The 18131-nt window shown below is 42.9% G+C and overlaps 1 protein-coding gene across 15 annotated transcripts in view; it reads right to left on the reverse strand.

Moving 5' to 3' along the window:
• Positions 1 to 18131, reverse strand: part of FHOD3 (formin homology 2 domain containing 3) — a 316929-nt gene that overhangs the window by 67505 nt on the left and 231293 nt on the right. For 12 of the 15 annotated variants that reach the window (XM_080976479.1, XM_080976478.1, XM_080976473.1 and 9 more), the window contains 3 exons: positions 16185 to 16304; positions 6551 to 6685; positions 2693 to 2743 (listed from right to left, as the gene is read on the reverse strand). In XM_080976479.1, coding sequence (XP_080832605.1) covers positions 2693 to 2743; positions 6551 to 6685; positions 16185 to 16304 — 306 coding nt within the window. The remainder of the gene's footprint in view (positions 1 to 2692; positions 2744 to 6550; positions 6686 to 16184; positions 16305 to 18131) is intronic. The other 3 variants (XM_080976472.1, XM_080976475.1, XM_080976470.1) reach the window with 2 other exon arrangements.

The following is an 18131-nucleotide window of genomic DNA, read 5'->3' on the forward strand; positions in this document are numbered from 1 at the left end:
GCTTCAGTTTTACACCTGAAATGGTTTACAGTGTGAAAGAGTAAAAATTACCTGGCTCAGAGGACCTCACCTCCCGCGTGTCACTGTTTGAAAAGAGGTACACACTGGCAAGAGACTAATGCAGAAATGCAAATGCAGTGGGAAGCCTCCCCTGAGCGTGGGTGATTCTGCTGCATCTTGCATTAAGAGGGATGGAATGATCCAATCGCGCCTAATGCAGAGATGGAGTAGATTGCCAGATCTCAGTGGAAGCTGACCGGAAAGCAAGATGAGTGAATCATGCAAATGCACAGCATGCAGTCTCCTCCTCCTTGGGGTGGACGCTTTTAGGAGCCGATATAAACAAGGAAAGGTTGCGCTAGTGAACATTGCATCCAGTAAGGATGAGGCTGCGTTGCCACCAACCCCGGAAAATAACAGTGCCTGTTATTCAGTAAATACTAAATTATATAGTCAATACATGGGTACACATGTAGTTCCAAGTGCACAGCCATTGCAGATACAAAGATCTCTTTCATAAACATTATGCCACATGCAGCGTTGCAGGATCTGGTTTCAAGGGTGTGCAAAACCATTTTCAGTAACACAGTCAAGCTTTTTCTCAATGCTAAGCAATTAGGGTTCCATGTGATGTAGAAGTGCCCACAGATTTTGGAAAGTGATTGTAAAGGATGGCTATAAAATAGGAAATGTTTCTAGCAGCCAGTTCAATAGATTGTGATTCTCTATGAGAGCTAAGCTTTTACCTAAACAAGGCTTTATCTCCCAAATGAGTAGATTATGGGTAGTCAACCTTTTTATATCTACCGCCCACTAATGCATCTTTCTTGATGGTAAAATTTCCTTACCGCCCATCAGTGCTTGATGGAAGGAAGATTCAGCTTGTGCCATACTGCCCCACCTAGAATCCTGAAACACCCACTAGTGGGCGGTAGGGACCAGGCTGACAACCCCTGGAGTAGATGGATTCATAAGTGACACAGGTAGCAGGGGTTTGTAGCCTATTTGGATTGAAACAGGCATACCAGTGGGTCTCCCTACAGCTTGGAATCGTGGCTGCAGTGCTATCTGACTCTTCTGTGTTGTACTGCCACCTGTTCCCTCCCTTAGTAGGTTAGAAGAAAACCATTCCAAGGGATGGAGAGGGAGGGCTGCATATGCTTTGACACATTTGTCAAGAAGGTTGGCCACCATTTCTCCAAAGGATCGTTTATCTAAAACACGGTGAAGTAAAGGTAAAGGGACCCCTGACCGTTAGGTCCAATCACGGATGACTCTGGGGTTGCGGTGCTCATCTCGCTTTATTGGCTGAGGGAGCCAGCGTACAGCTTACGGGTCATGTGGCCAGCATGACTAAGCCACTTCTAGCGAACCAGAGCAGTGCACGGAAACACCGTTTACCTTCCCACTGGATCGGTAACTATTTATCTACTTGCACTGTGACGTGCTTTCAAACTGCTAGGTTAGCAGGAGCAGGGACCGAGCAACGGGTGCTCACCCCCTTGCGGGGATTTGAACCACTGACCTTCTGATCGGCAAGTCCTAGGCTCTGTGGTTTAACCCACAGCGCCACCAGCTAGCTAGCTGCAAGGAAATGGTTGATTGGCATCCATCTGTCTCAGGAGACAATGGATGAGTTCGCCTTTGAGGGTGAAGTCAAACTGTTGTAGGGCTATAGTGCCTGCTGTGGCTGTAGAGACCTGTAGTGAAAGACATGTTTTGTTGCAGCTGGGGCAGATGAAAGTGCCCACTTGTGCTGCTGCAGATGCACCATGGCAGTTCTCTCTGCACTCCTGCCAGCAGTCATTCCTCCTCTGGTCACTGCTACGGACGCATGACCTGACTGATTGTATCCAGCCTCTGTTTGTCTTTTGGCAGGTTGCAGTTTTAGGTATTTTTTCAAATGGTGTTTTGTACTTCTGGAAACCCTGGGGATCTCCCAAGCATTTTTGATATCAAACCTCTTATTTCTCAGTAACCCTTCCAAAACTCGCCGCCTGACTTCACTATTAGAAGGAGCTATGTTTGGACATTGGCATGGACTGAAGGATGGGGAACACATGCAAAGTGTGCAACATGATCAATAAGTCCTATCTGCTTAAAGAGGCAGTCATGTTAGCCTGTCTTTCTGCAAATGCTACTATAAAAATTGCAGGTAGCGCTTTGCTCTCGTATTATTGAGGCTATGTGACTTTTACCTATGGCTGTAGAAGCTCTCTACATGAGATTCTTAGTTTCTCAAAACTCAAAATAGAGTGCTGTCCTTCCTTCGCCTTTCCAGCCAGACAACAGCCACCTGAAGGTCTGGTGGAAGTTCTGAATCAAACCTAGTCTCAGCAGACCTCCCACGCCACTTCTTTTGCAGATTTCTCCGCTATAGGCTTCTTCTGATGTTGCTGAAAGTCCTGGCTGATAGTTTAAGAAGTCTCTCTCTCCCTCTCTCCCTCCCTCTCTCTCTCTCTCTCTCTCTATCTCTCTGCAATCCAAACAATTATTTGTTACATGCCCATTATTCAGTAATGAACATCTTCCTTTATCATGGCTGTGCTTGCCAGAATGAAATAGCACATGCATTTCTGATTTAAGCCATTCTTTACAAGTCTAACTGGAAGCATGTTTACAAAACCATGCATCTCTCAATAAATGACATAAGAAATGTAAAAAAGAGCCAAAAACAGTGTTAAGTACCGACCTCTCTTCTCTTGCTTGTCTTAGCTCCTCTCTTTTGTCTAGATAATTACGACTATGAAACAGAGGTGCACAAAGTTACAGGGAAAATAACTTAAATAAAAAGCAGGAAAATAAGAACATAGCAAGCAGTGAAAGAAATGAAAGCAGCTAAAGCAAAAGAGCTCACATTAAAATACATTCTTTGGTAAAAGAAATCTGTGATGATGGGTGTAATTTTGAAATGTCAAGGACACATTGTCACACACACACTTCTTTGGTACTATGCTGATAACTGATGTTTTTAATAGGGGAATATGTCACAGAATCCTGGCGTGGGACAAACGTTCGAACCTGTGACCTTGGCGTTATGAGCGCCATGCTCTAAGCAAATGCCATTAAGTCTCCAACCTGCATCAAGTTTTGACCTGAGCTCTATGTCTTGTGAAACATATCAATATCAAACATATCAAACATATCAGAGCTGTTCCACCAGGCCTTTGGCCAGGGCACAGCCTGACTCCCTCCCTCGGCAATCTTTGCGGAGCTCTGGCCCAATGGTTGCCAGTGGCTTGAATTAATTAATTTTATAATGAACTTCCGGGTTGGCGCCATCGCCGAATGGCGGACTCCCTCCGAGCTCCGGAGGGAGCCTGCTCGGCAGGGGCTGGGTCCTACCGCACCGGCGATGCGGGGACCCTTAAAAACCACGGCCACGAGGGCCGTGGACATGGAGACTCGGCTGGCACCGCCAGCGCCCTCCCGACTCGTGAAGGAGCCTTTTTAAAGGCTACGGATCGGGTGCCGGGGAGAAGCGTGGTGCTTTGAGTCCTCTGCTATCCCTGCCGAGCGCAGCCGCATGCCATCCGGCGGAGAGCGCTGACTTCTTCCATTGAAAATTCGGACTTTTTAACAACAACCCGTGAGTAATTTGGAAACTGGGTTTAAAAGGAGGAAAAAAAAGAATTTCTTTTCGAATTGGACACGAGCGGGGGGGGATCCAAAAAGGAAGTCAGTCCCCCCCCCTATTGTAAACCTTCCAAGACAAGGACGGGGAAACCAAGGTCCAAAAAGATTTGTATTGCTGATAAAAACTAAGAATTCCACGATGGGGAATCATAAGAACTGTGCTGGAGGACGAACTGAGGGAGAAGAAACGTAACCCCCCCCCCTGGGAACCGGGGTGATTGAAGAGAGAGCCTGGTGAAAAGAGTCGGAGATTTTGACAGCTGTCAAAGTAGCTGTCAAAGTCGGAAAGCAGAGAGGATTTTATTATGAGAACTTTGCTGGCTAAATTTGTTACAATTTGCTACAACTTGTTAAAACTTGGATACAAAATGGCGAAAACATGGATAACAATCGGACTTTTGGACTAGAGAAAACAAAGTTACAACAATCCCCCTAGAGGAGTTTCGGGACATTACAAAGATGGTCGCAAGTGGAAAAATACCATTGGAATTTTACAGGACTGGTTATCTTCTGGGAAAGCTGCAAAACGGAAATAATATTTTGTCTACAGGGTGTTCAGCTAAAGGAGACAATAGAATTTTCTATTGAAGAAAGGAAGGGACTGAACGCAAGTTTTTGTTCCTGAATAACAATAATCCCTGCAGACTTATTAAGCTTCTGAATTAGAACGTTTTAGCAGCGGAACAAGAGGAAACTGGACTACAATTTGGAAAGAACAATGGGGGGAGCTTTATTAAAGATCTGAAGTTAAGTGTTTTAAAAATAATTATGAAAGGAAAAAAAAAAAAAAAAAAGTCAGCAAGGAGTTGGGGGAAATAGGCGATTTATGGATTGTAAGAATTCCAGGCGGATAACATGGTTTGGTGGCCAGGGGGAAATTAAACCGGGGACAGGGGGGGAGAACTAAAATCCAAAGGCTTGCCAACTTCTTTTTTTGAACTGGCTTTGTTTCATCTATTATATCTTTCATCTCTTATTTCTGATATTTCTATTATGTGGGGTGTCTTTATTATTAAAAAAAAAAAAGGGGAATTGTGGAATAAAAATGGGGTGGGCCCTGGGAAAGAAATCTTTTGTTTTTTATTAAGGGTATTGATGAGGAATGTAGAAATTTTAAATTCGAATAATGGTCTAAACAAATTAAGTTTTTAATTAGAACCGAGAGCTTGTGGAGCCAACAACATGAAAAAGGAATATGGTAGGGATGGGGGAAGGGGGGAGTCCCAGAAAGTGGATATATGAAAATAAGGTTCTGAATGTATTTTAATTCTTACTTTCTGTATTTTTGAAAATTTTAATAAATATTATCTAAAAAAAAAAAAAAATAATTAATTTTATAATGAATGATTTTAGAGTGTTGTTTGTGCTGTACTTTTGTACTGTTTTATTGTTGTCAGCCGCCCTGAGCCTGGCTTCGGCTGGGGAGGGCGGGATATAAATAAAATTTATTATTATTATTATTATTATTATTATTAAGATTTATTCAGGTGAAAAAAATAAGAAAATAATTTTTTTTTATAAAATCACACACACACACACACAAATATTTGTTCAGGTGTACAGCCACCATAGAAATGGCAACAATTAACACTCAGGTATTTATTTCATGAGGTGATGCTGAAACCAATCTGAGATTCTTTCCAAAGATTATGTGAATTGCACTGTGGGAGGCAGTCTTGAGAATCCATTCTTAGATAGGTGACAGTTAAAGGGCTAGTTCTCACTAACTTATTGTCCTTCAGATACCTCCATACAAAAATATTCCTTTTACATAGAAGATGACCATTTCATTAACAGGCCAGAGGCTGGGGACTCTTTTGTCTCCTTCTGACTTTACTGACTTCTTAGTCGCTGATAAGTTATTGAGCTTTTCTGTTTCATTACAGAACTAGCAAATTATTGTTCTCTTTTGGAAATTATTAGGGCATCATCTTGCACTATGTTAAGCAAATTTACATGCAGATCTCATAATGAAATGATGGTGAAGTAGGTCTCACCAGTTGAACACATTTAATCCTATCAATGTAATAGTGATTTTTCTGCCAAGCAAATCCCATTATTGAAAAATAAATAAATCAGCAGCACACAATGAAAACCGATTTTTCATGTTTTTAAATAAGCATTTATCTGTATGTGGTCACAAACAGCTTCTGAAGTAATTAATGTGGTTCAATAGACATAAGAGAACTGACAGTGGATTGAAAACTGTGGAGACAAGGTATTATATATAATCGACTTTTTATTTTGTTCTGTGTATATTGCAATTTTTTTGTTGTTGCTATGGCCAATGGCTGACACAAATAAAGTTTCATTCATTCATTCATTCATTCAGGTATTACCCTGTGAACAGCCCTGAGACCTGTGGGTATAGGGCGGTATACAAATTTTAATAGTAATAATAATAATAATAATAATAATAATAATAATAATAATAATAATAATAAATTAATAATAATATTTCAACTGACTCCAGATACTCCAGCTAACTGAAAGGCTACAGGGATTTAAATGTGTCAAAGCTATGAAGAGCAGTATTTTATGAAATGCACTTCATACTTTGTACTCTGTGACTTGTGGGAATGGAAACTGAGAAATAACCAGACAAATAGGTCGTTTATCACAGGCATAGGCAAACTCGGCCCTTCAAGATGTTTTGAGACTACAATTCCCATCATCCCTGACCACTGGTCCTCTTAGCTAGGGATGATGTGAGTTGTAGTCCCAAAACATCTGGAGGTCCGAGTTTGCCTATGCCTGGTTTATCAGATGCCACAATTTCTCTTCATGTGCAAATGAAGGTCAGGGTGGAGATGCTACCATTTAGGAAGATGGATGGAAGGGTGCATATATTGAATACGGCAAATGACTTTTCACCTCTAGTTATATTAAGATATCAAATAATTTTCTGTCTTACTTGAACTTGTTTCTTTCTTCCCGCTCTATCCTTTGCAGCCTCTCCTCCCTCTCCTGACGTCGCCTCTCTCTTTCCGCTGCCAAAGACTCCTGGTGCTGCCGATACGACGATGTAAGTAGACCACCCAAGGACGGCCTGCAGACGAAGGAGAAATCACATCGCTTCATATTTTTCAATAAAATAGCTTTTCATCTGTTTACTTTTTCTCATTCTAAATATATATACTGTATCCCATGGGTAGGCAAACTAAGGCCCAGGGGCCGGATCCGGCCCAATCACCTTCTAAATCCAGCCCACAGACAGTCCGGGACTCAGTGTGTTTTCACATGTGTAGAATGTGCCCTTTTATTTAAAATGAATCTTTGGGTTATTTGTGGGGCATAGGAATTCGTTCACCCCCCAAAAAAAATATAGTCCGGCCCCCCACAAGGTCTGAGGGACAGTGAACTGCTGAAAAAGTTTGCTGACCCCTGCTGTATCTCAGCAGCCTGTCTTTTCCATATGTGACTTACAGCCACTCTGGTTCATGCTAAAAGGTGAATTACCATTTTGCACATACTCTGGTAGGGCTTCTGATTAAAACAACAACAACAACAAGAGCCCAATACAGTATTACACTAAGGGCCAATGGGAAAGGATTACCAGTCATTTCACTAATTTGATCAGCCCCAAAGTAAAGACCACTGGAAAAAACCGCAAATTGTATCCTTAAATTCTTCAGCGCACAAGGAGGATTCTTTGTCCCCGCAGCTCTAAAATTATACAAGGCCAAAACTTTGGCACAACTCCTCTATGGTTCCTTTTTGGGCCCGCCTTCCTCTGCTTTCTCCCCACTTGAGAGAGTTCAATCCAGACTTCTTAGAGCTCTCCTCCAAGTCCCCAGATGTGTATCAAACACGTGGGTTAGACTGGAAATGGAGATGATGAGAGTGGAGGCTAGCACCTGCCTAACATCAATTTACAAATGGCTGACACTGAACCTGCTCCCCCGAGGGATAGCCCCATTGATCCTCTGTGACCAATTCCAGTCGGGCTGGCAGACTGCAGTCCTGAACACCCTCCAGAAACTGGGTTTTGCCCCTCAAGCCCTTCTAAGTCTGGGCTTGGACCAGGCAAAAGCTACGGTCAGGCAAAGAATATTAGACACTGAGAGACAGCAGGGCTGTGCAAGGTGCCCCAACTATAGAATTGGAGAGATCGAGAGATATATAGCCGCACCGACAGCATATCTCTGCAAGAAGGATGCAAGAAGGGCCTTTACACTCGCCAGAAGTTCGGCTCTTCCCTCGCCGGTCCTGGATGGAGCCTTTAGAAGGGTCCCGTATGCTCAGAGACTTTGCACCTGTCCATTGGGGGAGATAGGAAGCCCATAACACTTATTCTTTAGATGTCCCTTTTATAAAGAGGCACGTAGTAAGATCATGGATCCCCTACTCGCCGGCCTCCCGCAAAAGCAAAAATTTGACCTTTTGCTGTTGGGCAAAGATCAGAAGATGACCTGGATGGTCGCCAGATTCTGTCTACAGATCTGTAGGCGCAGACCATCGCCCAACTCAAAATAGTCCGGCATGAAAAGCCCCAAACACGGTTCCATGGGTAATTCTGAGTCAACTCCCTGGGACAGTTTATTGCTGTACATTGTTTCTAAATTTAGTGTTGTATATTGTTTTAATTGCCTGTTTTAACCATATCTGCACAGCAGTTTTTAACGTTGTGAGTGTCCTCTATTTAAGAGGCTTCTACTCTGCAGCCTCTTATAGTTTTTTTATCTGCGAGTTTTTTTAGTTCTTATGCTCTTACAGTTGTTTTAACTGCGTGTCTTTGTTGGTTCTTAGCTCTTACCTGTTTTAATTATTAGTTTTTTATCTACCCATTATCTGTGTTTAATCTTGTATTTTATTTGGATGTTTTATGCCTGTTTCCTTGTCCTCATTTGCCCTAACAATTATCGGTCAAAAATCCCAACTGCTATTTTATCTATATGCTTTTCTTAATCCTGGTCTATGACCGTAATAAAGTTCATTCATAGACCGCTGGAAACCTTTCTCTTTCATTGAAGCAAGCTGTTTTCAGGGGTGGACTTTGGTAATCTTTGCTAATATGGCACTCTGAACCAGGCCAAATTTGGCTCCCCCAAATGGATCTTTTCAATTCTGGACCTTCTCAATTTTGCACCCTCTCGGCTTGACACCCTGTGTGGGGGAACCACCCGTGCTGCCCTAAATCTGATGCTGGTCTTTTGCAACTGCTGGATGCCACACTTCATTCCAGCACAAAGGTTGACAGCAGGGCCGGATTTAGGTTTGATGAGGCCTTAAGCTCCTGAAGGTAATGGGGCCCTTTATATGTCCAGCTGTCCTTTGTCAACAACAATTTTTTGTGTTGAATATATGCTATATGGTAATTTATGGACCTAATAGGTATCTAAAGCCATTTGCACATAACAAAGTATGTGTTTTATCAGAGTGATTGTTGAACTGAAATACAATTAAGAAGTGATATTTTAGGGAGCAGGCTAGCAGGCAGGGCCCGTTACTTACATCATAGGAGCCTACACAACACAAAACACAGTTGCTGTATGTAAGGTAAAGGTAAAGGGACCCCTGACCATTAGGTCCAGTCGCGGACGACTCTGGGGTTGCGGCGCTCATCTCGCTTTACTGGCTGAGGAAGCCGTCGTACAGCTCCCAGGTGATGTGGCCAGCAGGACTAAGCCGCTTCTGGCAAACCACAGCAGCACATGGAAACGCCGTTTACCTTCCTGCCGGAGTGGTACCTATTTATCTACTTGCACTTCGTGCTTTTGAACTGCTAGGTTGGCAGGAGCAGGGACCAAGCAACGGAAGCTCATCCCGTCACGGGGATTCGAACCGCCAACCTTCTGATCGGCAAGCCCTAGGCTCAGTGGTTTAGACCACAGCACCACCCACTGTGTGTAGGTTTTATTTTATTTGTTTTTTAACTTATATTTTGGAAATGTACACCCAGTGTTTTTTTCCCTTTAATTTTTTTGGGGGCCCCCAAGAGAGTGGGTCCCTAAGCTATAGCTTATTTAGCTTATACGTAAATCCGGCACTGGTTGTCTGACACTGGCTAAGAGTGCCACCACTATGACTTCGCAGCTCCTAGGGAGCGGTTGGAAGCTCAGAGAGCAAGGCATTGCAAGGCAACATCTGAAATGCGCCCTTATGGACTTAGGCATTGCTTTGCAAAGGTGGGTGTGGCGACTGCCGCACAGATGTCTTTCTTACAACTATGCCTTTACCATAAAAAAGGTAAAGGGACCCCTGACCATTAGGTCCAGTCGTGACCGACTCTGGGGTTGCGCGCTCATCTCGCTCTATAGGCCAAGGGAGCCGGCGTTTGTCCGCACACAGCTTCCGGGTCATGTGGCCAGCATGACTAAGCTGCTTCTGGCGAACCAGAGCAGCACACGGAAACGCCGTTTACGTTCCCGCCGGAGCGGTACCTATTTAGCTACTTGCACTTTGACGTGCTTTCGAACTGCTAGCTTGGCAGGAGATGCCTTTGCCATAGCTTGATATTATTCTTTTTTTTTTATTTAATACCCTTCCATAATTTACATACCAGTGTGCAATCCAAAAAGTCAAAACAGCTAACACAAGAATAAAATGATAAAAGCCCATTAAGAAACTGCTTATTAGCAGTTTTCAGGCAAAGCAGTACCCCGCTGGAATGACAGAGACAAAACATGCAAGTTAAAACAAGACAAAGAAGGAAGTTATTGTTATGGCTGAACTGAAACTGCTAAATGTTTTCCATGACCACTTTCTGAAGCGCCGAGAATTACATCCCTGTTTCAATTATTTTTTGGCCCTCCCTCTAAACGTGCCTGCTTACTCATTTAAATTGGCCTCACTTTTGGTAACATTATCACATACCTAAATCGGATTGGCTAAGCAGTATCATGGTCTCATCCTTTCAGTACTTGATTCCTAATTGGGTGGGATCCCCCAATGTGACCAATACAGGAAATTGCAAGGGGCAACCCTGGGGGGTGGGGGGGGTCGCTGCATGACACATAAAATAAAAAAGTGAGGCTCTTTTTCTAGAATCAACAGTGGAATAAAAGGCTCACTGCTGGCTATGTGATTTGAACTTTGATACAGCCATCTGTTAAAATGTAATCAAAGGACCACATGTAACTGTACTCTCTGAAATCGAGGGTGGTCCCTTTTTCCTTATAGGACGTTACCTAAAAGCTCCAATTCCAGGAAAAGAAATCAAGATGGGCCATTTCAGAAGGGCTTATCAAATTCTTGCTTTGGAGTCTCAAGATTGCTGCCCCTGTAATTAGTGGGTGCATTTTTACAGATATTTGTAAGTGAAAGCAGATGTCCAGGAGGCTCTCTTGATCTAGTTCATCAAGGCATTCGCAATATCCCAAGTTTGGAATGAAAGGGTTAGCTGGGGAGAAAGGAGGAATTGTAGCCCCTTTCTCTAAAAACAAAATAAGCTAGGTGATCATTGCCACTATTTTAAAACACTTTGGTTTTTAGATGTGCATACAAATATTCAGTTACGCAAGACGCGACAGCTTTTGCTCCACTGGCAGCAAATCAAGGCAAGTGGGATTTCAACTATTTCTGCGCATTGAATTCGAATCTGTTACATCCCACGTGGTTAAACATTACATAAGGGGGTCTAAAACCTGATATCCCGTAAACCTTGTTTCTGGCACAAAATTACAGATGCAATATCATTGTGCGACTGCTGTCAAGCTAGGTCTGAGCTAAAAAAGGTTGTGAAATGTTCATCAGACGACAAAAGCAACCCCCTTTATCACTGGCTTTTCAAGCTGCCACTGTGGAAGGGGGTGAAAACCTTTGCCTAGCTCCAAAGGCCGTAAAGAAGAATGAGGGGGCAGCTTCTGCAGAGAATCTCTTCCCTGCTCATCATTTTATAAGAGATTCCCCATCTTAAAAGAGGCGAATCCTTCTACTCTCTTGGCAAACTGCCTCCAAATGGCAGGAGGTGGGCGGTGGGCAAGAATTGTGCTGCTTCCTTTAAACGGGCAAAAACAACAACAAAAAACCTTGCAAATACACCATTTAAACAAGGCAACTGGCACAGGAACAAGGGAAATGGCTATAATCCCAATAAAGGTAAAGGGACCCCTGACCATTAGGTCCAGTCGTGGCCAACTCTGGGGTTGAGGCGCTCATCTCACTTTATTGGCCGAGGGAGCCGGTGTACAGCTTCCGGGTCATGTGGCCAGCATGACTAAGCCGCTTCTGGCGAACCAGAGCAGTGCACGGAAATGCCATTTTACCTTCCCGCTGGAATGGTACCTATTTATCTACTTGTACTTTGATGTGCTTTTGAACTGCCAGGTTGGCAGGAGCAGGGACCGAGCAACGGGAGCTCACCCTGTTGCAGGGATTCGAACCGCCGACCTTCTGATCGGCAAGTCCTAGGCTCTGTGGTTTAACCCACAGCACCACCCGCATCCCTATAATCCCAATAGCCTTATACTAAGCTACACTATATGTCCATCTAGCACAGTATTTTTGGCACAAACTGGCAGCAGCTCTCCTGGGTTTCAGGCAGAGGATTAAACCTAGGACTTTCTGCATAATAGGAGTTGCTCTACAACTCTTCCCCAAAGACAATCTCTCCCATGCTTTGATAAATGACAAATGACAACAAAGCGAGGCAATGCACTTCTGACTGGTTGGACCCTTGGGATCAGTCCAGAAAGCACAATCCTCATTCTCACTCAGCAACATTTGTTCTGACTACACTAAATACATGGTTCCTGATTGACTTGGATCAGAGGCAGATTTAGGAGAGCACAACTGGTTCAGTCGCACTGGGCATAGAGCCTCAGGAATAGGGAGCGGGTGGCGCTGTGGTCTAAACCACTGAGCCTCTTGGGCTTGCCAACTGGAAGGTTGATGGTTCAAATCCGCACGACAGGGTGAACTCCCATTGCTCTGTCCCAGCTTCTGCCAGCCTAGCATGTCGAAAGCACACCAGTGCAATTAGATAAATAGGTATCGCTGTGGCGGGAAGGTAAACGGCATTTCCGTTTGCCCTGGTTTCTGTCACGGTGTTCCATTGTGCCAGAAGCGGTTTAGTCATGCTGGCCACATGGCCTGGAAAGCTGTCTGTGGACAAACGCTGGCTCCCTCAGCCTGAAAGCAAGATGAGCGCCGCAGCCCCATAGTTGCCTTTGACTGGACTTAACTGTCCAGGGGTCCTTTACCTTTACCTTTTCTTAAAATTAGAGCCTCAGGGGCTTCACAACGATGATGTAGAATGCAAGGTGGGGGGGGGGCACAGGATTTGCACAGGGCACCATTGAAATTTTAGATCCCAAGGTCCGCCAATGCTCGGTTTATCCCAGGAAGGGAATGATAAGGGGGCGCGGAAAGATTAGGGCTAAAAATGGTACCGAAGTAGTAGCAGATGGGGCAGACAATGGCTACAAACAACTTAGAAAAAAGGCAAAGCCAAGTAATTTTCAGGAACCATTTCATCCCTCACACAAACACAACAGAACCTCCAGTGTTTTGCAAAACGTGTGAACCCTACAATACCCTTGTTAATTTCAGGATGGCGCTACATGTTACCGATGGCATAGTGATATCACTGAAAAGAGTGTTTGCACACAGACTTGCCCCTTTGTCCCCAGAAATGCATCTCTCCTGGCGATGTAGAAATCCAGTTACATCCTGGCAAGATTGCTTCCTTTTCTTTTGTTTAATAAGAAGTCACAGTCACAAAGGTGGAGCTGTAAATGTGCCAGTATCTCTCCACAACCGGCAACGTAAGATTGCACTGCACTTAGAACTTGTCCGGTAGGATCCCCCAAGGCTAACATACATTTTATAAACACATTTATAAACACGATGATTTCTTTTTTTTGGGGGGGGGGGAGTGGGGTAGGTTGCAGAGAAATGAAGCCAGCCTTGTAGTGCCACAGCTGGTACGAGCTGTTTCAGAATTCACACTGCGAAGGAATCAGCCTTTACTCTCCTCGACTGCTTGTGTATATAATGGGAATGTATGTCTTGCTTATATGGCTAGTTGAGGAGTGCATGGTTAACTTGAAGCTCTAGCATGTGCCCTGAGTCTACTATGACATCAAGGCATAGGCGTCTGCCACTGTTGATGTGTCTAACAACACATGTCTCTCTGAGGGTGGGAAATTTTAAAGCTCTAAGCTTCCCAAGGGGAGGAGCACAACTGACAGGTGACATTTAAACACACAGACAGACAGGAGGTGAGCAGATCAAGGGTATCTTACATGATATAGAGAAGATTCGGGGTTTCAAGGTTTCAAGGAACAAAGGCTGACTTGTGAGCTTAGGTAAATTCAGGGACTGAACAGATATGGGCAAGTGGATATCTTTAACTGATTTTACTCTGCTTTTTCTCCAAAGGAAATATCTGAGGTTTTTTGTTATATTAGGCATCTCATTTCTTTCTAACATTTACATGTATTATACTGTTTTGAGGGCTTTGGGGGTTGTTTTTACTTCTTTAGTCAAGTGGTGCATAGATTTTATGAAAGTGAAATATACTTTTTTTTTTCATTCTAGTAAATGCAGTTCTTGTTTCATAATCCCTTTGTGGCCTCAGCTTATTCTAAACACTTCCATGCTTAGAGCTTCAACATCATGCTGCCTAAGGAGGTTTCAGAGAGATCTCAGGGAGATTTTGGAGGCTGTTTGATAAGTGGCAGCTTGGTAAATAGTCTCTCATCCGGTGGAGAGGGAGGGACCACTGTGGCCTGGTCTCCCTTCCCCAGGAAAACATGGACCCATGGAGGGCTGGGCTGTGTCAGTCAGTCTGTCTGTCTCTTTCTGGGGCACACAAAACCCAACAAGCATTTCCCCCCCAAAGAATAAAAGTTACAATAATAACAAAATATTTAAACCACAGAATTTTAAAAGAATTGTATAAAAGCAGTCAGCAAACGTAAAGCAAACGCAAACTTGGCCGGGCAGAGATACAACAGGCCGCATCAAAAGCTCAGGAAAGCAAAAACACATTTGTCTGGCAGCCAAATGGCTTCAAGGTAGATACCAGGTGAGCATCAAGGGAGAACGTTCCATAGTTGAGGTGGTGCCACCTAAAAGGGACCACCCCACCTGTAAAGGAGTCCAAGCAGTTCTTCAGGTACCCTGGTCTCAAGTTGTGAAGGGCTTTAAGGATCAACCAAGCACTTTAAACTGAATTGGGAGCCTTGCACATCTGCACTGTGATCATAACACCCACTTCCAGTTTCAGAAGTTCATTAACTCTAACATACTAGCTTGAGTATAAATTAAACAACTAACCACTGTTCCTCTCCAATTATGGGTTTAAGTGTTTTTGAGGCATAATTCTTACAATGTCTCTACAATAATTCTTACAATGCTCAAAGAATGGGATTATTTCTCCCAGTGGCTCCACCTTAGGCTAATAGAAGCCACTGGGTGGCCTGATTTGGATTGGAGTGGATTGGATTTTGGGGGGAAGGGGAGGAGGGGATAGAACGATTAACTCTTTGCTACTTCCTAATTGGGGAACTGTTTCTCTTGCATTTTATGACCTTTTGGCCAATGTTCTTTCTTTTCATTCTATTTTATGCTTATTATCTTGTTTTCCTATTCTGCAAGAATACACTCATAAGATTATAACATCACCCACTTCTCTGGACAAGAAAACCTTTCCTCCCTTTTCTCTGTGTAAATACCTTTTTGCAGAATAGCAATACTCCAGCATGTTGTAAAATAAAGTTTTGGCATAAGAAAACGTTTTCTTCTTCTTTTCACATGACCCTAGAACTGTAGAAACAACACCTTCCAATTTGACACTTTGTGATTGGGGGGGCACTTCCAGAAATTTGCATGTGTCTGTGAAATTATTTCAAAGGTTGAGGTGGGGAACTTTTTGGTGAGTGGAGGTTAACTTTGTTTCACTGCTGCAGAAAACCTCCTAGCAGCAACCACATCCTGATCTCATTTCATGGCACTAAGGGCACGTGCTGACTACTGAGAGGAGATTTGCTGCTGCTCTATTAAGCAGTGACAAAATAAAAGTTCAAGAGAGAAGATAATGACTTTTGTAAATCAAGAAAATCTTTAATTAAAAAAAGATATATTAATAGCCCACGAAACAAACTCCTAGACAAAAGTGATCTTTTATAGTGATGCTGTTAAAGTTATGTATTACTGTAGTGCATTTGCATATAAATAAAATATAACAAAAAATCAAACAGAAAAAAGAAAGAAATAAGATAATGGCTGCCAGTAATGATTAATTAATTTGTTATTTATATCATACCCTTCAGCAATGGATGGGTAACAATCAAATACACTGGCAAGCCCCCTCTCAACTTGCAAATTATTCTTTCTGTCTGAAATCTTTCCACTGCCGCTACCACCACATCTTTCATAGAATCGCAAGAGTTGAACGATGCCTTGAAGGTAATCCAATCCAATCCACTGCCTAGTGCAGGGAAGCAAAACCTAGACCAGCCTGGATCCATTGCTGAACTCTTCTAGGAATGTAACTCTATAAACCACTTTGAAACCAGATTCGGTCAAGGAAAGCATATCAATATTTTAACTTATTTTCAATTAATTAATCTATTTTTTGTTCACGCTGTTTTCTTACCAACCTCTCAATTTTGGCCTCTTCGGGTGGCGTTGCAGCATGGCGAGAATTGGGCGTTGTAGGTGTACTTAATCCAGAATGAGGTAACGTGGAAGAACAGGAGTTGTTGCTGTAGCCACTGTACCTGAAGTTGACAGAAGTACAGAGAAGCGGAAAAGGTCACTTCATAAACAGGTCAACAACATGCTGTTTTCATTAATGCACTACAATTGGATGCAATTTTTAAACATACTATTCCCTGGGTTAATAGTGTGCTAGAGGTCCACAGGCAAAAAAAACCTGGCCAGTCAGTACAAATGCATTTGTAATATTCAGCACTGATTGGTTTTTGTTGCCCAGTCACAAAATTCACAACTGGCAGAATTCCAGTTTAAATCTGCCAAATCTATGCATCCTTGGCTGTCTGGTCAACCGCTGCTCATCCTCCAACTCTTGCTTTCCTGCTCACACCATTTCTGCTAATAGTGCACAGTCCCTCACATCTCTAGACCCTATTTATGGGTTGTTGTCCCCCCGCCCCAGTCCTATAATCTCTGCCCTGCTGCAATTTTGTTTCTCTGCCACCCAGTGTTTTCTCAGGTTCCTGTTTTTCTGACTACAATTACGGTCTTCAAACAAAAACATCCTGAAGGTCCCAGGCCACAGAGAGGTTAGGCTGGCCTCAACCAGAGCCAGGGCTTTTTTGGCTGTGGCCCCGATCTGGTGGAACGCTCTGTCACAAGAGACTAGGGCCCTGAGGGACTTGACATCTTTCCGCAGGGCCTGCAAGACAGAGCTGTTCCACCAGGCCTTTGGCCAGGGCACAGCCTGACTCCCTCCTGTGGCAATCTTCACAGAACTTTAGCCTAATGGTTGCCATCAATTTGATTTGAATTAATTTTATAATGAAATGATTTTAGAATGTTGTACTATTTTATCGTTGTTAGCCGCCCTGAGCCCGGCTTCAGCTGGGGAGGGTGTGATATAAATAACACGTATTATTATTATTATTATTATTATTATTATTATTATTACACTTTACTTTGTCCCATTTGCCTTCACCATAGTGCCTTCTTTTTTTTTTTTTTAAGAATATTTATTCCAATTTTAAAATTACAGAAAAAGAAAAAAGTAGAAAAGGAAAAACAAATCACATACATCTTACAAAAAAGAAAAAAACGAACAGTACAAAGAAAAATACAAAAGACAAAAAATCACAATAAAAAAGTAACAAAAAACCAAATTAAACCATTAGAACCGTCTTCCCATTTACTTATTTCCATGACTTCCTCTCACCTCTCTGCTTTGTATTCTAATTTGAATCGTATCTCCAGCAAATCCTTCTAACCTTCTTTTCATTTACTTATTTTAACATTCGAAAGTATTTAATTCTCCTCTATCTTTATTTTACACTTCATATTTACTTATTCCATTATACTCTGTCTGCCAATACGGTCTAATATTCTTCTCCAACCTTTTCTAACATTCTTTTATATTACAGTATTTCTGAAGATATGTTTTAAATTTTTTCCAATCTTCTTCCATCGACCCTTCTTCCTGATCTCGAATTCTGCCGGTCATCTCAGCCAGTTCCATATAGTCTATCACTTTTCTCTGCCATTCTTCTCGGGTAGGCAATTCTTGTGTCTTCCAGTATTTCCCGATAAGTATTCTTGCCGCTGCTGTCGCATACATAAAGAAATTCCTGTCTTCCCTTCGCACCAATTGGCCGTCACCATAGTGCCTTCTGATCAGCCTTCACAGTACTCTTCTCTCCCTTTCTCCTTGACAGGATTCCCTCCTGATCTTAAGGCACAATGGCCTTTCTTCAAGGCTCCCTCGCAGATTAGCATTGACAACTGCAATGTGCTCTACGTGGGGCTACCTTTGAAGGTAACCTGGAAACTACAACTAATCCAGAATGCAGCAGCTATACTGGTGACTGGGAGTGGCCACTGAGACCATATAACAA

Source organism: Podarcis pityusensis, assembly GCF_964106645.2.
Source record: "Podarcis pityusensis genome assembly, chromosome: 13".
In the NCBI taxonomy this organism is placed as follows: Eukaryota; Metazoa; Chordata; class Lepidosauria; order Squamata; family Lacertidae; genus Podarcis; species Podarcis pityusensis.